A 21,658-nucleotide genomic window follows, 5' to 3' on the forward strand; every position below is an offset into this window, starting at 1 on the left:
TTCTAGTAAACTAGTCGACGAGTGTGGCTGTAAAATGTTATGTGCGCACAAATTGTCCATTTGCCGTCTAACGTCCGACACAGCTAAATGGAACGATTGAATAAAGTGCAAACGATGATTTATATTGCTTTTAGTTTTAAAATACATGAACTTTGGGACATGGAAAATCACTTAGGCCCCGGAAAAACGTTAGCTCTAAAAATTCTTTCTCGTGTCCTCTCTTCACTATAGTTACCTTGGTATTTATATTTCATTTCCATGATTCCTGGATTTCCATGACAAATGATAATGTAATACCAACAATGTTTTATAAAGTAGGTACTTAGTTTCAGGCTAATATTGGCCGCCAATAAAACATCCATTTAGTTCAGCACAACCAATAACAACTTTTCTTGTTTGTGGAGTTGCGCAGCCAAAGTTGTGAGTGCTCAGTGCTGTACACCGAACTGATGTGTAGTGATGTAGGGACTCACTGCATGTACCTAGGTAGGTAGGTATATGAACACATCAGTAATTAACCAAATGTGACTAACTAACTACCACCACTTTCATTGCAATTTGCAGTATTTTCCCTGTAAATTAAGCATTTAGAGGCAAACTGCAACACTGTAATAAAACGAGTAGTACGATTTTTCGAGGTTGGTTAGATTAGAGCGCTTTTACGTCAGCGGATTTGTTCGGTTTGACCAACGCGCTCCATGAAAATCTGTCGCGCGTACATATTTTACCTTTCAAACCGGTAGTAGTCAATTGTTTAATCTGAATCTAAAAAACCAAGCGGATAATCTGCTAGATTGAAAGTGCTCTAAGCAATTTCAAAAGAGCGTTTTACTCCAAGTCATTGCGTATGTGCTGGATACAATGAGCCATTTTCTCGCTCCATTAGTTCTTTATAGAGAAGGGAACTCTGATTCTTACTGATCCCGGATACGTGTTATCTCTGTGTATTCATTTAAAACAAATGAATACCCATTTTGCTCATACTCAGCAAAACGCATGCCCAACGCGGTGAATGTAGGGGCCAATTCGCACTTAAAAATCTAAGTACCTAATCCTATGTCAGAATAATTTGGCAACTACTAAAAACTAAACATTACATAAACTGAATTTACGAAACCATTAGTTTTGTGAACACAATGGGGTTAACTTATCGCTGTAGAGCACAGAGTTAGTTGTATGACAAGTAGTGACAACAGCAGGTGAAGTCACAACAAACTCGCGCAAGCAATTAGTCGCGCGCTCGACATCAGCTGCACCGATGTAATTCTGCTTTACTTTGGTACAAAATATAAAGAGGATATTCTCTATCAATTTAAAAACATTCTTTTCACTAACGAACTGTTTATTTCAAATAATAAAATATTGTTACCAGCAACCAGGTACCTACTTGTGCTACGTGGATTCGTTCTTCTATTTAATATTATTTTTTATTTATCCTTAAGTCGAGTAGGTAACAATAAAAGTATAGTATCACAGCAGTATATGGAAACCTATGAATAAAATAATAATGGACTTTCCATCTGCCATCATCTGCCTAGCCTTTTCCTAGGACTTTGTCACATAAAAAAACTGGATTTCCTCAACTAAAGTAAGAGAAAGTCCTGCCTACATAATCGCAGTTACATAAAAGAAGGAACTGATCCGTAACGCGGCTATTGTTCGTATCACTTAGGTATAACTATAATATTGTAGAGAAACTTGTGATAAACTAACCCATACACGCTTTGTTGGAAACTAGCGTATTGTTATGACAGGGATAAATACAAATTAACCAGATTCCACCAGCGCTTTCTTTCACCTGAGTGAGCTTCTATTCACGCACCCAGAAAAAAGAATTACTTACTTACTATTCTTATATACCTATGTATACCTAGTATACACGTACAATATTTGTTGGTGACAAACAACGCACACATCATCGCATCGTGGGCCACCGCGACGACCGTGCGGGGATCGGGGGACGAGGCGCCGCGAGTAGCCGTCGCCCACGCAGCAACGCACCACCACCAGTCTCACATATGACACGGACCATAGGCGCGCGTTCTTACAATCCAATATACGAACCTACCATAGAATACAGTCCGCTATTTTATTTCTACCACCTGAGTATCGCCAACAAAGTGGTCCTCTCTCCGTGAAGAAGGATTTTAAGGACGTCTTGAGGCTTTTTTGGAGAATATTCCGTGTCAAGAAATCAAGCACTACTAGTCGCACGCGCCGGCCAATACGCGACGACTTTGGAGAAGGTCAAGGAAGGATATTTAAAGGACGAATAGGTAAACCGTCAAGTCACTGTGAACAAAGGATAAGACATCTTGTGAGTTCGTTCCTATTTATTCCTCTTATTCCATCTTCTCAATTCTATTAGAATTCTTATTCTCCTTTCTCAATTTCATTGTTACCATTTTTGCTAAAACTTGAGTCAGTGCTTTGTGCATTCTTCATTCGTTACTATTCATTAAATATTACATGCGTTTGCTATCTATAATAATATTTAGCTGTTTATTACATCGTCAATTTCTTTGTTCGGGGCTTTGTGTGCTAATTACCCATAGTCGTAAAACTCAAGCGTTGAATGCTTGTTGTATGAATCATCTTGTTTACTTCAAATCGAAATGCATAGTCATTAAGCCTAGCAAACGAGTTTATTTTTTTGCTTGCATAATAATATCGTGACAACGGTGCATCAAGTAGCTCGTTAGTTTAAATCAGCTGTTGCCAGTATCGAGTTGAGTTTTACTTTGTTATCATGTCTGAACTTATAACTATGATTAGAAAACGCTCAGCTATAAAATCTAAGCTTACTATTTTTGCCAACCATCTTAAATTAATTGAAACTTCTAAATCCTTAACGGAGTTACAAATCATAGATTTACAGTGCCGTTTACGAAAAATTGAGCCCTTATACGAGGAATTCGACAGTTTACAGACTGAGATCGAGGTCTTATCTGACGAGCCACCAGTCGATGAGGTTCCTGCGGAGCGTGTGCAGTTTGACAACGACTACTATACGCTTGTGGCCCGAGCCAAGAGACTACTTGCTGCCGGGGAGAAGGCCAGTGAATCTGTGGCGGAGTTCAGCGACGCAGAATCAGGTGGGCGAGTGAGAAATTTGGTTAGGCTACCTAAAATTGACTTACCACATTTCAGCGGTGGCTATCAAGACTGGCTCGAATTTAAAGACACATTCCTTTCTCTCATACACAACAGTGATTGCATAGATAACATTAATAAATTCCATTATTTACGGGCTTCTCTTCAAGGAAATGCCGCTCTGATTATTAAAACATCGACTTTAAAAGTGACAACTATAAAATTGCATGGGAGTTATTATGTGAACGTTTTGATAATAACCGCTTACTAGTGAATAATCATTTACAGGCTTTGTTTAACATAGAACCCATTCGGTCAGAATCAAGTAAGTCGATTCAAAATCTTATTGATGTAACTAACAAAACATTAGGGCTCTCGCATCATTGAATGAACCGATCTGGGACACAATTATAATTTATATGATGGCAACCAAACTTGATAGTGTGACGGGTCGAGAGTGGGAAGAACATAGAAATACATTGAGTTCCTCCCCAACCCTATCGCAGTTCATAACATTTTTAAGTCAAAGAGCCAACATCTTAGAAACTTTAGAAGAGAATAATAAAAATAATAAATTAAAATTAGAACCCGTAAAAGCAAAAAGTTTAGTAATAAATAATAATAGTAGCACTAATAACAATAAAATTTATAAACGTAAATCATGTCCATTGTGTGACGATGACTCACATCAGCTGTTCAATTGCGAATCGTTTAGAAGTCTTCCTGTAGAATCTCGGATTTCAAAAGTAAAAGAGTTTAAGGTGTGCTTAAACTGTTTGCGCTTCGGTCACGTACCCAAGAAATGTTTTTTATCACACTGCAAGTATTGCAATGAAAAGCACAACACTCTTTTACACTTAGAAAAATCTGAGCAATCTGCTTCTCGTGATTCGTTATCTACATCTTCAAAAGACATTGTATTGACATCTGATGTCCTACCGGTTACTACTCCGATGCGTGTTTTCCTTTCCACAGCGTTGGTGAAGGTGGTTGACGGCAAGGGCAACAAACACACCGCCAGGGTGATCTTGGACAACGGTAGTGGAATAAATATCGTTTCCGAAGCTTTCTGCAGTAAGCTGGGTTTGCCGAGGCGGAACGTGAGCTCCACGGTATCAGGTTTTAATAATCATGTTTCCCATAGTACACAGTCTTGCAACCTCACAATTGAGTCAATGAATACTAGCTATAGGACTAACATTGATTGTTATGTGTTTACCAACGTCACCACAGCAGTACCAATCACATACATTGACACACGACATATTCAAATACCTGCTGGCTTATGTTTATCTGACCCCACTTATAATATACCTTCTAAGGTCGATATTCTTATCGGGGCGGATATCTTCTGGGATATTCTAGGTAACAAAAGGATTAGCCTAGGCAAGCATCAACCTATTTTACGTAGTTCGGAGCTAGGATGGATAGTCACTGGTCACATCTCGAGTCCGAAAGATACGTTCAGTCAATGTCTTCTTACTCAAGGTCAACTTGATATTGATCTCACTCGTTTTTGGGAAGTAGATAGTGTTTCTCTTGAGCATTCTCAATCCGCGGAGGAACGTGCGTGTGAGAAGAGTTTTACCGTTAACACTACTCGAAATAACGATGGTCGCTTTGTCGTCACCATTCCTCTCAAGCAAGATCCGCAGGTCTTAGGCGATTCCTTTGAGATGGCGAAGCGACGGTTTTTATCGCTGGAACGAAAATTTGAACGGGAACCAATATTCAAGGAGAAATATTTGAGCTTCATGAAGGAATACGAGCAATTAGGCCACATGACTGAAAATAAAGTTCTTTTTCCATACAGTGACAATGTCAACTACTACCTTCCTCATCATGGCGTACTTCGGGAGTCAAGCACGACGACAAAGTTGCGTACCGTCTTCGACGCTTCTGCCGTCACCACTTCAGGAATTTCCTTCAATGAAATTCAGATGGTCGGTCCTACAGTCCAAGACGATCTTTTATCGATTCTCCTCAGATTCCGCCAACATAAAATTGTAGTATCGGCAGACGTTGAAAAAATGTTTAGATCTATCAATGTTGTTCCTAGTCAACGCTCCTTACAGCAAATTGTATTTAGGTTTGATCCATCGCATCGTTTAAAGACTTATACACTAAATACAGTTTGTCAAGGAACCGCTTCAGCGCCATACCTTGCGACAAAGTGTCTGAGTAGCCTGGCATCCACAGTCAGCGATAATAGCGTCAAATATAGTATAGCTCACGATTTTTATTGTGACGATTTGTTAAGTGGGGCCAGTACTGTGAGCGAGGCGATAGATTTATGTAAAGGAATAACAGCCACCTTAAACTCGGCAAAATTTAATATTCGCAAGTGGAAATCGAATAACACATTAGTTATTAAAGAGCTATTTTTAGGTCAAGTTATCGATTCAAATACAGTTTTAGATCTATCAGAAAACAATTTAAACACAACATCAAAAACGTTAGGTTTGTATTGGCTTTGTCAGCAGGATACCTTATCTTTTTCAATTAATATTGAACTTCATGAGAAGGTTACCAAGCGCCATATACTTTCAGTTATAAGTCAAATATTCGACCCATTAGGCCTTGTTGGGCCATGCGTTGTCGAAGCCAAGTTAATTATGCAAAAATTATGGGTCAATAAATGCTCTTGGGACGAAGAAGTGCCGTCAGATATATTACAGCTCTGGTCTTCTTTTGCTAACACATTACCCTGTCTTAATAAGTTACAAATACCTCGTTGGATTCTTAGTGATCTTTGTGTAAACATTGAAATCCATGTATTCACAGATGCTTCGCAAAGTGCGTATGGTGCATGCGTCTATATCAGGTCTGTGTGTAACTCAGGGATTGTGCGTGTTCAGCTCTTAGTATCAAAAAACAAGATTGCGCCGATTAAACCCACAACTATCCCACGTCTTGAGCTATGTGGGGCCTTATTAGGTGCAAGACTGTGTACAAAGGTGCAAACCTCACTTAAGTTAAACATAACCATGTGTCGCTTTTGGTGCGATTCCACGATCGTGTTAGGGTGGTTGTCCACCCCTTCAGTTCAACTTAATCAATTTGTACGTAATCGTGTTAATGAAATCAAGGAAAGCACTAGTGGTCACACGTGGAGCTACGTGCCGTCCAAGGAGAACCCGGCAGATCTCGTTTCTCGCGGGGTGAGGGCTGATGTGATCAGCGACGCCTCGTTGTGGTGGTCGGGCCCGTCGTTTCTACTCAAATCAGAGCATAGTTGGCCACAAATGCCTAATGAGACCCAGAAACGTGACCTACCGGATCTCCAACCTTGTCTTATTATAAATAACAACGTTAACAAAAACGACGATGATAATAAACTATTTACAAAACTTATACTTAAATATTCACAATTTACACGTTTACAAAGAGTTATAGCCTATATATACAGATTTATTCATAACTGTAAAACTAAAACAAACAGATTTCGCGATCATCTTTCTTGTAAAGAATTGCAGCGGTCATTTAATTTTATTATACATATTGCTCAGTTAGAAATGTTCCCTAATGAATATCTTATCTTAAAATCGGGTCATTCATTGTCGAAGAAAAATAAATTAATATCATTGACCCCATTCATCGATTCAAATAATATCATGAGAGTAGGCGGTAGACTTGATAACTCACCTTATAGCTATGACACAAAACACCCCATTTTATTATGTGGAAAACATCATTTAACTAAAATTATATTTCACATGCATCACTTGAAACTTCTACATGCTGGACCTCAGTTATTGCTGTCTAGTATTCGTCAAACTTATTGGCCTTTGGGAGGAAGGAATCTGTCTAAATTTATAACAAGAAGTTGCATAAAATGTTTCAGATTTAAAGCCACCAATGTCCAGCCCATTATGGGACAGTTACCTGAATCCAGAACTAAACTGGAATTTCCTTTTTTACATTGTTCTGTGGATTATGCCGGCCCGATCATGATAGCCAACCGTAAAGGTCGAGGTTGCCAACTGATCAAATCTTACTTGTCCATTTTTGTCTGCTTAGCTACAAGGGCCGTGCACTTGGAACTCGTCACAGATTTGACTAAAGAGGGATACATGGCCGCTTTAAATCGGTTTGTGGCTCGTCGGGGAAAGCCTCAAAGTATAACCTCAGACAACGGGACAAATTTTGTAGGTACATGTAACGAGTTACACCGTTTCTTACAGGACTCAAGTTCCCAAATCAGCTCCGCAGTCGCTCAAGAGGGAATAGAGTTCCTCTTCATTCCGAGCTACACACCCCATTTCAACGGTATGGCTGAATCTGCAGTCCGTTCCACGAAATATCATCTTCGTAGGCTTCTCCAACTTACGCATTTCACGTATGAAGAAATGCACACTTGTCTGACTCAGGTGGAAGCCATTCTAAATTCACGTCCTATAACTGCCTTAAACTCTGATCCTACAGACTTCACACCTTTAACACCCGCACACTTCCTAATAGGACGATCACTTGTGTCCGTTCCACATCCACAGTTGACAGAAAGGATAACAAGTCTTGAACGGTACAAACGAATCGAGTTCGTCAAGCAACATTTTTGGAAACGATTCTCCAACGAGTATGTTACCACTCTACAGCAAAAGACAAAGTGGCCTACTGCATCAAGCGAACTCAAATTGGGTTCTTTAGTCCTTATAAAGGATAAAGCGCTTCCTCCCCTACGTTGGGCCTTGGGTCGCTGTGTGGCCGTTTTCCCAGGAACTCACGATCAAGTCGCTCGAGTCGCCGATATAAGGATCAAAGGAGGAACCATCATTCGAAGGGCGTTTAATAACATTTGTCCCCTTCCAGAAACTGGTTGTTGAACCAGCAGCCTTCCTGTCTACTTCAACCCGGGGAGTATGTTGGTGACAAACAACGCACACATCATCGCATCGTGGGCCACCGCGACGACCGTGCGGGGATCGGGGGACGAGGCGCCGCGAGTAGCCGTCGCCCACGCAGCAACGCACCACCACCAGTCTCACATATGACACGGACCATAGGCGCGCGTTCTTACAATCCAATATACGAACCTACCATAGAATACAGTCCGCTATTTTATTTCTACCACCTGAGTATCGCCAACAATATTACTAACAAATAAAGTTTTTATTTATAACAACAACATTGTTTTTTATTCATATAATGTTTCCAATAGTGCACTTTTACGTAACAAGTGCTAGAGGCTTGTTTTAGCAGAATTGTAGCATGAAACATGTTTTCATAGCCAGTAGCTAGAAAACATTGATATAACATTCGCATAACGTTTTTCGATTCCAAGTAAGCGAAAGCTTTTATGAAAACTTGTTTCCGCAACGTAACAACCTGCTGAACAAATATTAATGTAACGTCAGATCCAGCAAACATTGGAACAACTAACATTGTTGATTAACTTACATATTTTCTCTTTACCATTCCTGAGTAGGTACCTATGTAGGCACTTAGGTATGTAATATGTAGGTACAATTTATACTTCTATCGTTCCCTACCTACCCCTATATTTTTCTAAGAAATTCCTATTGTATTTTACTATTATTTCGTTCCTATTTACAAAATAGTATGTATGTATGCCTTACCGCTCTCTTGATTTCTTGACAAGATTTTATCTCAACACAAAGTTTATCTCAACATAAATCTAAGATTATGTTTCAGAAACTATGTAAGTATCTACACTATATAGGTACCTTCCACACTTGTGAGACACGAATGTACAAAATTAAGATAATATTAATTTGATAACGTGACGCAGTTTACGGCGGGATATTAGATTGTCTGAAAGTTTCATAAGTTTTATGCTTCAAGTATTTGGAAGATTTGGTTCCATTTCGTAAATTTCTGACGTTCTATTGTTTCTTCATGTTACATTTTTGAAACAATACGACAAGGAGGTACAAAAGATATGTCAAAATTCTATTTGTCTTTGCCAAAAGCGCAAGAAAAGAGAAAACAAAATCCACTTAGCTGCAGTTTCCAGTGTCCTATTTCTGAACAATACGTATGAATGAAACCGAGTAGATACATAATATGTGCGGAAGAGATATAAAAACGCGGCTGAAACACGTCCGTGATGTATTCGTATTGCGTTGACTCCTCAGCCTCAAATATTCTCAACTAGTATGACAGCTGGAAGGAATTTGATTTCAGTTTCTAGTATCTACGAAGCAATGCAGTGCAACAGGAATTCCAGTGGTATCCAATGCGTGACGAACATACTCAGTAGCAAAGTATGTTATGTATTCCACTTGGCTCGTCTAGGAACCACTGTTGAAGTTTGATTTCATTGATATTCTGAGCTCATCGGCAATCTGAAACACAAATCTTGTGCTTTATCTACACCTATTTATCCTTTCCGAACTATTGTTAGTGTGCTTACACTAAATTTAACCTTTTTCTGATTCACTAAATACCTATAGGTACATATTATAGGTATATAACTCTGATAAATTACATTTTCAACCTTATTTTCACATCTGTTGATTCTTGGCTGATTATTATAATTCTGTTGGACCGATACATACACATAGAAAAATTTCAAGCAAATTGTATTTTTATTTTACTTAGTAGGTATACTTATTGCCTTACTATAAATGGTGCAGTATGAATAACTAGGACTTGGTGGATTCAAATCCTCCTAAATTGTAGCTGAAGTGAGAAGATAAAGGTTTGCCGCAGAATGTCGTGACGGCGCGCAATAAATAACGTGTCTTCATGAAACTTGCAAACAAATATGGGAAAACCCTGTAATGGATGGGGGACCCGCTGCGTGTACATACGTATGGAAAATAAATTACATTGCTATCGTTTTAAAATTTAAATTGTCTCTAAGTTACTCCGTACCAATACAAAGTGGGTGTCTCATTATGTTAAAATGTATGGTAACAACGAGCATGAAATTCGAGTAGGCACCTGGCACGTCGGCATAAGAAACCTAATATTAATATTCGTCACCGTGAAAGCTTCCTCAATATCATGTAAATATCGCTATGATATCACTACGTCACCCGTGACTGAGTGACGCGCTCAGCTCAGCTGTTCAATAAGACGTGACGAGACAGCGGGGAAACGAGGAATATTCTACTGTTTTAAAAGGAACTTGATAACATTGAATATATAAAGGGGTATCAACAGGATGATTGAATTGATCCAATGGGTTGTTGTGAGTATCTAATCATTTTAATTTAGCGTAAAGTTCATTCAGCTGTATCGGTCTGGTCAACCAGACATTTTCATTGACTGTAGGTAAATAATAAGTTTCCTTCTAAAAACAAACCATTATTAGAAAATTTTTATATTTGAAGCTGAATTGTTATTCCACAAATACAAATACTTACCTACTCTGCCGACTTTCACGACGTCATTGTATTGAAAATCAGAGATTTTTTATGATTCCAATAAATGCAAATCAAAAGTAAATGAAACAAATGTATGATCAGTACATCGTACAGTAAATAATTTCTCTCTGGATTTTTTATTATCTTGGAAGGAATAATTTAAAAATTTAAATTTAACCTTTTTCTGATTCACTAAATACCTATAGGTACATATTATAGGTATATAACTCTGATAAATTACATTTTCAACCTTATTTTCACATCTGTTGATTCTTGGCTGATTATTATAATTCTTGATTAATTATTATTAATTAATTATTTGATTTCCTTGTAAAAATGACATTTTGTCATGGCCTCCAGTTTCGTTTCAAAATTTAAAGTAAAACATTCTTGTTAATTTTTATAACAAAATTATATTGTAACAATAACATTTTTATAGTCAAAATTTAATTGTGTTTTTTTATCAACCACGACGTTTAAATTTTAAGTGAATATATCAATCGAAAGCTATAAAAATGAATGACGTGATGGTGGAAGTTACTGAAACTGGTAACGAAGTCACAAATGGGAATGGTACTGCAATCGCAAATGGGAACGGGAACGGTAATGGTAATGGAAATGGAAATGGTAATATGGAAATAGACGATGATAAAGACAAGAGAGTCAAAATTCAGGTTGAAGGTGAAGATGAAGTGGTGGAGGCCGAAATGGGTCGCAAACAAATGAAAAGATTCCAACTGCCGAACCTACCGAGATGGTGGCAAGCTGTTATTATCCAATATGCCTTCTCGCACCCGCATGTCCGCGCCCGGCTGGAGAAGCACATGGGCTCCAACCTGGTGCGGCTCACGGACAAGGCCTTCATGACGGAGCTGGAGGAGAGGATCCGCGCCGTCAACGAGGAGAACCTCAACAAGAGGATCACTACGCGCGTGATGGACGAGATGGAGAGGCTCAAACGACTAATCCTAGTCGGGAAGACGCCACTCAAAGAATGTCCACCAGAATTGTTCCATCATCCAGTGTTCGTTTTTTGGCGAATGGTCAACCGGGAAGTTAATCGCGCTTCCAAGAAACGGGCTGACATTTACTATAGAAAATTGAAGGCTGCTCAGAAGTTGGACCTGTCCATGGGTGAAGAGCAAATACATGAAGAAGAAGTGAAAGGCAAAGAGCTGACACCGGAACAACTCCTCGCGAAATGCCGTGAGGAGATGGAACAGCAAACACAACTGGATATTGAAAAAGGCGTTCGCTTTACAGAAGAACAGTTTGCTCAACTGAAATATGAAACAAATGACATTAAAACGCTGAAGAACCTCTCGACGGTGGAGGAGTTGTACGCTTTGGCAGATAAGATTATTGGAACCAAACGTCTGTAGGATTTTTTTTTTTAATTTTTAAGAGTAATTTATTCCTAGCGTGATGTACCTGAATCAATAATATATACGTAATATTTGGTGGTGGCCTAGTGGGTAAAGGACCAACCTCAAGTATGAGGGCGCGGGGTCGATCCCAGGTCAGGCAAGTACCAATGCAACTTTTCTAAGTATGTATGTACTTTCTAAGTATATCTTAGACACCATTGACTGTGTTTCGGATGGCACGTTAAACTGTAGGTCCCGGCTGTCAGTGAACATCCTTGGCAGTCGTTACGGGTAGTCAGAAGCCAGAAAGTCTGACACCAGTCTAACCAAGGGGTATCGGGTTGCCCGGGTTACTGGGTTGAGGAGGTCAGATAGGCAGTCGCTTCTTGTAAAGCACTGGTACTCAGCTGAATCCGGTTAGACTGGAAGCCGACCCCAACGTGATTGGGAAAAGGCTCGGAGGATGATGAGGATGATGGAAGGAATAATTTAGTACCTATGCAAATTTTTATGACCCTGCTTTCATAATTCGGTGAAAAGGCCAAGAAAATAAAGAAAATTCAATTTTATTGTGATGTTTGATTTCGAAAGCTTTATCGCGTATCAACAAAGGACTGCTAAAGGCCAGTCTCGAGGGACTGACGATCGTTTGTGAACTTCAACGGTTCATCATCAGTTACCGAACATGAACATTTGTTTGTGAACACAAAACATGTGGACGGTACCTACTTCATAGTGAGGCGAGCTAAGGACGATATAAAAGGAATAACTGAAAATACTCCAGATTTGCACGGTAACAATCAGTTTTAAGCAGTAATAAGCTTACTACATAACTCTTACAGTATTCTATTGTTGAAGCAGTTACAATAACACAATCAGCTTAACTCTGTATTCACGTCTCGCGTTACCCTTGAGGTATAAAGTTATCCGCTCCTCTTACATCTCTAGAGCATTTCATGAAATTAAATGTTTGTACTACACAATGTTTACTTCTCTAAAATTAACACACAATATTTTGCAATGCCTTACACTTACACTTACCTACATTCTCAATCATCCTCATCCTCCGAGCCTTTTTCCCAAACTATGTTGGGGTCGGCTTCCAGTCTAACCGGATGTAGCTGAGTACTAGTGCTTTACAAGGAGCGACTGCCCTGCCTGACCTCCTCAACCCAGTTACCCGGGCAACCCAATACCCCTTGGTTAGACTGGTGTCAGACTTACTGGCTTCTGACTACCCGTAACGACTGCCAAGGATGTTCTATGACAGCCGGGACCTACAGTTTAACGTACCATCCGAAACACAGTCATTGGTGTCTAAGATATACTTAGAAAGTACATACAAACTTAGAAAAGTTGCATTGGTACTTGCCTGACCTGGAATCGAACCCGCGCCCTCATACTCGAGAGGTTGGTTCTTTGCCCACTAGGCCACCACGACTCACTTACTACCTACATTCTCAATGCGAATCAAAGTTGTAATTTGTAATTGATATGTGTAGCCATGTTTTGCAACCCCGAGGAGAATTTCAATATAACAGCAAACGGTTCGCGTCCGATTGATTTATCTCGTCCACAACGGTAGCCTTTGTTACCAGCTAACTGAATTCTAAGATACGATGAAATTCTCACTTACATTCCTTGTTCAATACATTTTCGATTTAAGCTAGGAATAAAAATGAAACCTGAATATTTTGTTCTCACCTACTCGTATGAATATGGTCTAGAGGATGCATCACAATGAACATCCGCCTACAGGTTACTGCTGAGCCTTTCTACCAAACACAAAAGAAAACGTTGCGCATTCACGAGAAAAACCGCTTCACAACTAAATTTATACTTTTTTTCATACGGATATTACCTATATTTACTTTATTTTTCTTACGCATCTGTGGAAAAAATCATTAGGCTTTATTACTTCAGAGAATTGTTATGTGAAAAAGGTTTCAATAGGTAGGTACATACATAGAACAATATGCAACAACGCCCAATTTTCGTAGTTGTTATTAGCAATAAGTTAAATTACATGACGCCACAGTCGCGCTGCAGTCTAACTTGACTGCAATAAGCAGTACCTAATTAGTGTGACGTAGATACGTGTGCGGAGACGTGAGATATCCGCCGTCCGCCGCGCGGTCTTTAAGTATGATGTGATTACTAATAGAGTAGTTTCTGATACGTAGCTCAGTAGGTAATTTCATTATTACTTCCCATAGCAAGTTACTCAATTTTTGAGATACCAATATACGTAAATTACTTTAATGATGCTTTCCAGGCTAACATCTAAAAACAGCTAAGCCAGCCAAAGTAACTTCCCTCAATTTCTGAAACGTTTATCTCGAAATTCTCAACAGACAGTGTGGCCAAATTTGATAACTACGCTGCATGAATACTGGTTCCCTTGTACTTAGTATTCCTTCTGATAACGTATATATGTATACTGTACATAATATAATGTACTTACGCAGTGGTCGGAGCTCACCACACGCGCTCTCTTAGCGTTGTGTCGGCTATCTCGACGAACACTCAGTATACTGTACACCAGGACGCGAAGTAATTTGTACAAGGAATTTATAACTACTGGCGATATTCCGGTAGACACCCAAGTCTATAAGTTAATTGTCACAGAGATGCGAAGATGTTGTTGGTCTGGGTACCTATGTTGGTTGGTTTCGCTATAACAGCCTTTTTAACAAGTAGGATTTCCGCTGAGTGTTTTTACTTGTGACACAGTCTGAGCGACAAAAACTTGTCACGTTATGATAATTAACATATTATGTTTAGAAATATATCTAGATAGAATATGAGAATTTAAATTAAAGATATAAGTAATTTATTTAACAGTTGTCTAACATGTAAAGCCAGCCAAACTTAAGCGCCACGCTAGACGTTCATTTGTTCAACCTGGCTGAGTAATGCTGGGATTCAAAGGAAGTTTCTTAAGTTTTAATACTCTGTCAGCTGAAGGATTTGTGTGAATATTGCAAACAGCAATTTAGAATATTCGGGGATTGCAAGGAGCAGAGTAGACTAAAAACTTGTAATGGAATTAATTATTCTCTAATTATGTAAAGATAGACGGTAATGGGTATATCTATTCTATACCGGCTATATAATCTATAAAGAGGCTTTTGCAAGGTACCTAGTAGTTTTTAAGGGGCGTGAATAAAACCGCGAGGAAAAAGCTACCTAGTCGACAAATAAATCTGACTTGATTTTACATGAGGTACGCTAATGTAATACAACGATACATTACATCATGGTTAATGACAATCAACAGTTGAGCATCAGTTACCCGATGATTAAGTATGTAAATCAAGTGAATTAATTTGACAATGCCTACTCGTATATTAAACATGTAATTTGCGCTAAATGTTGACAGTTGATACGGCAAGAGATCATTTACTTTCACGTCAGCTAAGCACTAAGTACTTCTCTTCGATAATATTGTTTAACAGGGTGGTGTTCATCGTCATTCATTGAATATCTAACTTTGTCATAATTTCAAAACAAAAAGTCTAAACAAATAAAAAACACACATATAAAATCAACGTCTGACCACAAAAAGGTCAACAGACAATAAAAGCTCGGTTGTGAACCCTCACTCTGATTTCTAGACTTATACAAAGAGTTCATGAATCTTAGATGTTATCGCTAGGTGAGTACTTGCTTTTGGGTGTCTCATCAAACTTTCAACTTTGCTAGCTACAATGTAAACTAAATTGATTTCCAAACAGTTGATTTAGACCCTCTTTTCATTTGAAACGCATGATCTGTAGAAAGTCGTCTCAATTTTCCAACCTTTTTGAATAAAAGTCCTTATGAAGAAATACAAAAACTTATTTACTTCCAAATGAAGTTTTACCTACCTAACTATAGGTCGCACAAATAACTTTGCATTTCTTTTCATTTCTTTCATCACTTTTTGACATCATAACAGTAAAAAATAATTGATAATTGACTAATTGATTACAGTCCATATAACACACAGGTACCTATTCAAATCTATAGGTACAAATACAAATATTGTACCTAAAAAAGCTTTTATCCGGATACGCGGAGTAGTTCTCGCGGGACTCGAGTGAAACCGCACTGGTGAAATCTACTTACTTAGTTTATAATACTTTCAGACGGACAAGAGTGAATGACTTCTATCAGACATCTGAAAAGCGACACAGTTGTCTATAAGTAATAAAAACTGAGTTACCTTGGCGTCTGGATAAAGTTAGAAACGATTTAGAAATTAATAAACTACATTTACCTATGCATAAAGCTTGTAATTCGGTACTGTCTCAGTCTTCTGAAAAACTGATTACCTATAGTTAAGCTCTTAATTTCGAGAACACTTAGGTATTACAATGTCTGTGCACCGCGCGCGCGATGCAAGTTTCGTTTCTAAGCAATTACTTGTCATTCTACCAGAGGCAGCACAAGTTTAGAGAAGGTGCCCAAACTAGTGCCGCCGCTTGCACATTTTTAAACTTATCAAAGAAATATCAACCTTATGTGCTTAGTGTTAGAGTACATTTTGTACCTCAAGCAGCTGGACTTATGTCATTCCGAAAATGTGCTTCATATTTTTTTCTCTTTCTTAACCTATATCTATCTCCTTCATTTCGTGCGTGACGTCATTGACGTGTCATTTGTTTTGAATTTTAATAGTTATTTGTTATACAAGAGTGCAAAGTTGCTTTTTAAGAGCGCTATTACAAAATCGAATTGCTCAGTTGTAGGTAAATTAGACGATAGCCGGCAGCAGTTGCGCATGTGTGCGTCTAGTGAAATACGCAACGCACACCTGCGGACCGCCACGCGGCACAAACAAACTTGAGACTTTGCCACTTTTTTCCGAAATAATTTATTGTTTTTATAGTTTATGAAATATTATTTGTACCGATGAATTTTATAACATAGAATAGCTCGATTGAGTTACAATAAACAAGTAATCGTTTACAATTTTTAAATTATTTAATCGACAACCAAACTTTTCACCATGTTTATCAATTATAAGTAATTGATTTATAAAAAAACTAAAATCTATAATTCGTCTTCCATGTATTGTATCTTCATTTTCCTGCAACAATGAAAACTAGGAAAGTAGATAGTTTATTAAAACAAATATGTCACGTATACCTTTTGCGGGTGACAAAAAATACTTACCATATTATTTGTACTGGTATTCAATTGAGTCTGATAGTCTGAATTAAATATGCTTTCATTATCCTGCAAGAATCAAAGAAGTCCAATTACATTATTATGCAACAGCGAAACTAACGACGATGACATTTACGTACATATTTCTTTATAACCAACATCAAAAAAAGAGAACCCAATCTATAACATTTTCGAATTAGAATATCATGGCCTAATACTTATGTATATTACATTTCAATCAAATCATTATAACTAATAAATAAAATAAAACTCACTAGTATCAAAACGTGTTAGATGCGTAGGTTGCGCTATATTTTTCGAACTCCGGCGAGTTTACGCGGCGCAACAGCGAGCGATACGTCCCTCCTCGGTAAGCGCCTGGCGCTGACTAAAGTTGAACACCGCGCGTCACAAGATTTATATTGATTTTTGCATTGCAAACAAAAATTATTTTAAAATATTGTTTTACTTTTATATAGACCAATTTTTTTTTTCAAGCTTTATAACAATACCACCTTAATTATTAAATGTTTTTTATTTGAATTTGGATTATACTTTCATAGATAAAAAATATAGTTTCGTACGGAAAATTGTCAGTAACTCTCAGTTTTATAGAATTATTTTTGGTGTAATACTGTATGAATTGTAATAAATTGATTTAAGCACTTCCAAGTACAAGATATAGTTGTATCTTGAACATTTTTATAAATGGTTAAATTGCTATATCCTCGGAGTACCGAAGCATCAAAAGATACCCAAAAGCAACATTTTATGAAACATCCTTTGCAGAGACAAAGATTTTACTGATGTACGTGGACAAATTAAAATATTTATTTAATACACTTTCAAGATAAATGATCAAACTTTCTGAATCTTATTTTTGTTTTTTTATTGTGACTATATCCAAAGCATCAAAACTCGTATAAAACGTTTAAATTCGCGAAAATTTGTGATAGCCCTCTTAACCGCGGGCTCAATTTTGATGACCGAGCAAGCGAAGGATTCTAAAATTGAAACACGAGCATAGCGAGTGTTTCAATAATTAGAATCCTGAGCGATAGCGAGGGAATCAAAAGAGCACAAGGTGAAAAATCTTTGCACTCGAGTGCAACACGTAACTTTTCATCCCACCTCATCGAGGAAATTACTAAAACAAAATGGCGCGCACATATGAGTGTCAAATTAAAAAGATGTACTTATTAAAGTTCATTTATTTGAAAACGCAGTTTAAAAATGAAACGAGGTTAAAAATCTATGTAAAAACAATAATAACAATTACTTAATTAATTGAATAATTATTTTAAGCAGTATTTTATTTGTTTAATATGTATTTGTTTGAAGAGTCTTATCAAGATTGTCACAAATGGAGTATTGCACACGATGTTCTAAATTCAAATCACTTTGCCGCTCTAGAGGATAAAAACGGCTTTTGCGCTCAGATATCAAAGGGTAAAAGTACTCTTTCCGAGATGGTGGGATGAAAAATTATTTATTCAAATTATGAAGAATAGGCAACGTGGTGTCTTGCTATTTTTTGCAGAATTTGAATTTCGAATGTTCGTTTGAGTTTCCTAAAGGTACGTTTTCGAAGCGAGCTACTGACTGCAACTGTGGACCGCGCGTATCGAAGTAGCGCTACTGGTTTTAATTTATTTTCGAAACACAATAAACATGGGACCGTTTGGAATCGAAGCTGCAGCAGAACTTGCAGTCTCTCTTGCTCCCTCACATATCGACCTATTGCATGCAGTACCTGCACGTGCGGTCGGCACTTGCATTCATCAGGTCACTTCCAAAATGTACCTTTAAGATTGCTGGGCCAACGTGGTTGAGTCTCATGAGTCCCATGGCTTCAATTAAATTGGCAGTAAACACTAATTTGTTATTGTGCAAGATTTTCATTTAAGTAGGTATATTTACCTAGTCCTTAATTATTTTTATATATCTTAACACGAATTCCGATACATTACCTAGGTACACTAATCTGTCATTTTACTAACAGGCTACGGAACGCATCAAATGGTGGTGAGCTTACTCGTGAATTTATGATCTTATCTAGAGCCTGAGAATGGACATGAGTAAGTGCTACTTTTTCTTTAGGAGTCAGAAGAAATTTCCACGGGCAAGGGTATAACCGCGGGAACAGTCAGTGTAGAATAACGACTGTTTAACATCAACATTCAGTACAGTTACCTACTAAGTGGAAATGTTATGTGTAGCTCGTAATGACAATGGCAATTCAAAACATTAGTTACAATGGAGAGTGCACTCTGATCATATTTAATATTCAATCATGTCTGTGCGGTTACTTTTGTTACGGCGATTTAATAGATGCATTATAGTTTATCACTATTTACAGATTACTTGTTTTTGTACCTACAGTTTGCAGTTTTGCTATAGGTAGGTACCTAATTGCGGCAAACGCCTATTATACAAAGTACTATTTACTATTTTATGCAATATGCACCCTGCAGATGTTTTGTGTGCGCTAATGAAATCATCCATGCAACGCCACAAAGCATTAAGTTAACATAACAGCAAAGCGCTGCACGTTACTGCTATCTTGATTCAACTTGATTGCTAAGTTTGCTCAAGCAGAACAGAACTTCTAGCCAATAAGTAGGTACATAATATGTAAAAACAAATGCGCAAGGCACCAAATGACTTAATGGCTAACTTCAGAATTGTAAAGTTTTTTTATACAAATTTTACAGGACATTGTTTAAAGCAGTAGCTTAAGACATAGGTATGCTGAGTATTGTATAGTTGAGTCACTTGCGTAATCCCAACAGTCCCAGCATCGGCCCCATAGGACAAACGCCTACTACTTCTCACAATATGCTCATAAAAAGTAAGCCACTAATCTTTCAGCAATTAATTAGGTACATGGAAGACTTTTTCAATTGATTAAGTTCCACTGAATCTTAGCAATTTGATTATCTTGGGAAGACTTCAGAATAAACGTTGTCTGATGTTATCGGTTACACTGATTTCCCGCCGGGATAACAAGATCTCAACTTTTAGATACGAACCGATATTAGGTCCTACAACATTTTGTAATATTATTAGAGCTAAGAACATTTGGTATTTTGAACATTAAGTAAGCCTTGAGAGTTGTTCAGACAGTTTTAAAAGGTGACAAGATTTACGCTTTATTTAACAACGCACCTTCTAATAATGACCTACATAATTTTTACCTATGCTATAACACCCGATGGGGCCGAAAAGTGCTGGAGTGGAGACCACGGACTAGCAAGCGCAGCGTAGGACGTCCACCAACGAGGTGGACAGACGACCTTATAAAGGTCGCCGGAAGACGCTGGATGCAGGTCGCTTCCAACATGTATCTGTGGAGATCAAAAGGGGGGGGGGGGGCTATGTTCAGCAGTGGACGTCCTATGGCTGAGATTATGATGATGATAACACCCGCAACAACAACTACAAAATGGTTGTAATAGAATTCATTACAAAACGTCTAAAACTTTAACGTTTGAAAAAGTTGTCATCACTAAGACTTCTGTGTACGTAGCTCTCGTGTGCTGAAACTATCCCCCGCACTAACCGACTGCGCAGAGTTGTTATTGCCACTTGTGAGTACAGCAATGTGGTATATTGCTGTGTGACGTCACACGCCCCGTTACCTCACATGTAGCGAGGAGACGGTATTATCAGCTCTTCCCAAATAGGGCCCTGTGTTTGTATTGAACACTTGAGATGCTGATTGGTGTCTACCTTAATATGAAATGTTGGTTCTGAGACAAAGAGGTTTATGTAACGTATGAAAATGAGTCACATTCGCTCAAGGAAATTATGTTTGCAGTGATTTGTGTACAAATATTATTTGTTGTAGGTAGGTACTGAGAGTTCTCACAAAGTCATGACAGGACGTCTTGGAGTAGGTAATTGAAATTATCAAACGAATCGATCCACCAAAATGAATGAGAATCGAAATGGTACCTATGTAACTGGGAGCTTTAAAAAATCGTAGTAACTTTTCGAATAATAATAGGTACATTCGTATAGTCAGAATATTTATTATTTTCCTTATTTTCATGGGGGCAGTCAACGTGGGCCTAAAATAAATCAACAGCGAGCTCAAAATATTGGTAAAACGGCGATCAATTTGGCTTTACATGTGAAGCGAGATATACCGACCAGCTGAATTGATTACACCCCACGCTAGCATGGCGTTGATTTCATCACAATTATCAGGAACAAAGGAAACAGTGGGTTATACATAATTTCGTCATCTAAGCTCAGGAATTGGCTTTAACGATACTAAAGTTCGGGATTTAATGAATGGAAACTAGTCAACATGTCTACGAGTAAACTAAAACGCTGCCACATTTCATGTGCCATGAATCACTCCCGTATTTTACGAGTTCCCGCAACTTGTAGACAATTAGCCGAACCGGAGATTAAACACAAGCTTGACCGCGCGGACCTTTATTAATACCTACTGCGGATGTCTGTACATAGACATACTGACTGATGAATCTTTAATGAATTAGACCTTTCCTAACTGACCGTTTGACAAGATTCTTAACTACCTAAGTAGGTGTAGATATACCTATACTGTTGCTAAGATATTATTAGGTCAAAAAAAGCTTAATGGATGATACAATATTGACTAATTATAGTCGTTCTTTTTATATCATCAACCTGATCCTCGCTACTAGGAATTTTATAACCGTACATCATTTGTTTTGTCTC

The 21,658-nt window shown here is 38.0% G+C and overlaps 2 protein-coding genes and 1 long non-coding RNA gene across 10 annotated transcripts; 2 read left to right on the forward strand and 1 right to left on the reverse strand.

Moving 5' to 3' along the window:
* Positions 1–1,893: 1,893 nt before the first annotated feature.
* On the forward strand, positions 1,894–8,205 carry LOC126056614 (uncharacterized). Of its 8 annotated transcripts, none has more exons than XR_010277487.1 (4): positions 1,894–2,276; positions 2,923–3,095; positions 4,069–4,205; positions 7,278–8,141. XR_010277487.1 is itself a non-coding variant. In XM_064039811.1 (4 exons), exons 1-4 carry the CDS (start codon positions 2,750–2,752, stop codon positions 8,195–8,197), a joined length of 789 nt encoding a protein of 262 aa, XP_063895881.1. In that variant the 5' UTR covers positions 2,735–2,749; the 3' UTR covers positions 8,198–8,205. The 8 variants fall into 8 exon arrangements, 5 of the variants coding, with proteins under 5 accessions (XP_063895881.1, XP_063895883.1, XP_063895882.1 ...); XR_010277486.1 differs by lacking the exon at positions 1,894–2,276 and adding an exon at positions 2,283–2,728; XM_064039811.1 differs by lacking the exon at positions 1,894–2,276 and having other exon boundaries at positions 2,735–3,095; positions 4,069–4,131; positions 7,278–7,362; positions 7,903–8,205.
* A 2,555-nt stretch (positions 8,206–10,760) lies between these two features.
* LOC135118291 (uncharacterized) lies at positions 10,761–11,888 on the forward strand. Its single transcript, XM_064039840.1, has one exon. The coding sequence runs from the start codon at positions 10,940–10,942 to the stop codon at positions 11,804–11,806; it is 867 nt and encodes a 288-aa protein (XP_063895910.1). The 5' UTR covers positions 10,761–10,939; the 3' UTR covers positions 11,807–11,888.
* Positions 11,889–16,740: 4,852 nt separating this feature from the next.
* On the reverse strand, positions 16,741–17,180 carry LOC135118309 (uncharacterized). The gene is made up of 2 exons (XR_010277504.1): positions 16,952–17,180; positions 16,741–16,865 (listed from the first exon to the last, which is right to left on the reverse strand). It is a non-coding gene; the product is annotated as an uncharacterized LOC135118309 (long non-coding RNA).
* Positions 17,181–21,658: the final 4,478 nt, after the last annotated feature.

The sequence above is a fragment of the Helicoverpa armigera genome, chromosome 20, assembly GCF_030705265.1.
Source record: "Helicoverpa armigera isolate CAAS_96S chromosome 20, ASM3070526v1, whole genome shotgun sequence".
Lineage (NCBI taxonomy): Eukaryota > Metazoa > Arthropoda > Insecta > Lepidoptera > Noctuidae > Helicoverpa > Helicoverpa armigera.